Genomic DNA, 1,521 nt, shown 5'->3' on the forward strand with positions numbered 1-1,521 from the left:
CCTGCTGACTGCTAAAGGTCCGGCAGGCCCCCCCGCCACAGGAAACAGCGCTCCTACCCGAGGAGCTCCTGCCCTTGGTCAGCAGCCACTGGTCCAGCTGCAGCTCCATGCAGCAGAGGGACATCAGCATCATGCCCTGAGGGACAGGCACCGCGATGTCAGGACGGGCACAGAGTCGCCAAAGGGTGGGAATGGAACAAATTAAATGAAAATTTACTTTGACTTAAAAAAGTCACTATTCTCCCCACTTCCCATTTAGTACATGATCGACGGCAACCTGCCAGGATGCAGAAGGGAGCATGTGGATCCACAGGGGGGGCATTGCTTGGGAGGAGCCAGGAAACCGGCTTCAGTCCTGAGGGACTAGCCCATGACGGGCAGCTCTGTCGCCTGCCCAGTGCTGGGCCAGCTGCCGTCCCCACAGCACAGTACTCAGCCCTTAAAGAGATCCGGGGTCAGCCCTGGTCAGTTTGGATCAGTGGTTAGAGTGCTGGCCCTTGGACTGAAAGGTTGCGGGTTCAATTCCGGTTAAGGGCATGTACCTCGATTGCAGGCTCGATTCCTGACACCATGCAGGAGGCAACCAATCCATGTGTCTTTCTTACATCGATGTTTCTCTCTCTCCCCCCCCCTCCCTTCTACTCACTCTAAAAATCAATGGGAACATCCTCGGTGAGGGCTAACAAAACAAAGAGTCTGCAGGGTCAGAGCACTGCCCTCAGGCACTGAAGGAAGTGGCCCCAGGGAGTCCCAGCAGAGGCTGCACAACCTGCAGTGCCCTCAGCCAGAGACACCACCAGCCAGGCAGGCCCTGAGGGCTCCCAGTGCTCCCTCCTCAGCATCCAGCCTCTTCCCCACTGGGAGAGGGGCCAACACGCTGGGTCCCCTTGAGCCCTGGGAGGCACCGAGGGGAGGAGCCTGCGGTATGGAGTGCTGTGGGCAGATGGACGGCATGGCCTGGCCCTACTACTAAAGACCCCACCACTCCCCTAAGCAGCCCTGCTTAGCCTCTGCACTTACGTTTTCTCAGTAACAGCCCTGGGAACCTCAAATCCAGCCAAGTCTTCCCTTTCCCCAGCCTCTCTGCACCACCCTGCCACCAGCCCAGGCTTGAGCCAGCCCTAGGAGTCCGCCCCGTCCCACCCCTCGCCCTTCATTCAGTTCATCCTGTCATCTGCCTCCAGAACCCCCACGCCCTGCGCCACCATGGCTCCCCGAGCAACAGCCTCCTGAGAACCGGTGCCCACTCTCGCTCCTGGCGCCCTCCGCTCAGCCACCAGCCAGGTTCCATGCCTTCCTGCTTCCAACTCCCAGGGGCCCACGTTCCAGGCCCAGAAGTCAGTGCAGCTAAACAGGCGCAAGGCAGCAACAGCCCCACCCCCTGAAGGCTCCCGAGCCCACCCTGGGCCCAGTCTGACACGGCCCGCCCGCCCACCTGGATGTGCTTGTTGCTGCAGTCCCGCAGCAGCGGGTTGGGCAGGCTGGTGCTGTGCCGCCTCCAGCTGTGGTAGATGCTGAGCA

At 60.8% G+C, this 1,521-nt stretch overlaps 1 protein-coding gene across 1 annotated transcript in view; it reads right to left on the reverse strand.

Annotated features, from left to right (window-relative positions):
- The window catches only part of CABIN1 (calcineurin binding protein 1), a 69,756-nt gene that overhangs the window by 58,776 nt on the left and 9,459 nt on the right, over positions 1 to 1,521 (reverse strand). Inside the window, 2 exon segments of the mRNA XM_006768780.2 lie at positions 58 to 136; positions 1,436 to 1,514. Of these exon segments, the coding sequence (XP_006768843.2) occupies positions 58 to 136; positions 1,436 to 1,514 (158 nt within the window).

Source organism: Myotis davidii, unplaced genomic scaffold (assembly GCF_000327345.1).
Source record: "Myotis davidii unplaced genomic scaffold, ASM32734v1 scaffold43, whole genome shotgun sequence".
NCBI lineage: Eukaryota > Metazoa > Chordata > Mammalia > Chiroptera > Vespertilionidae > Myotis > Myotis davidii.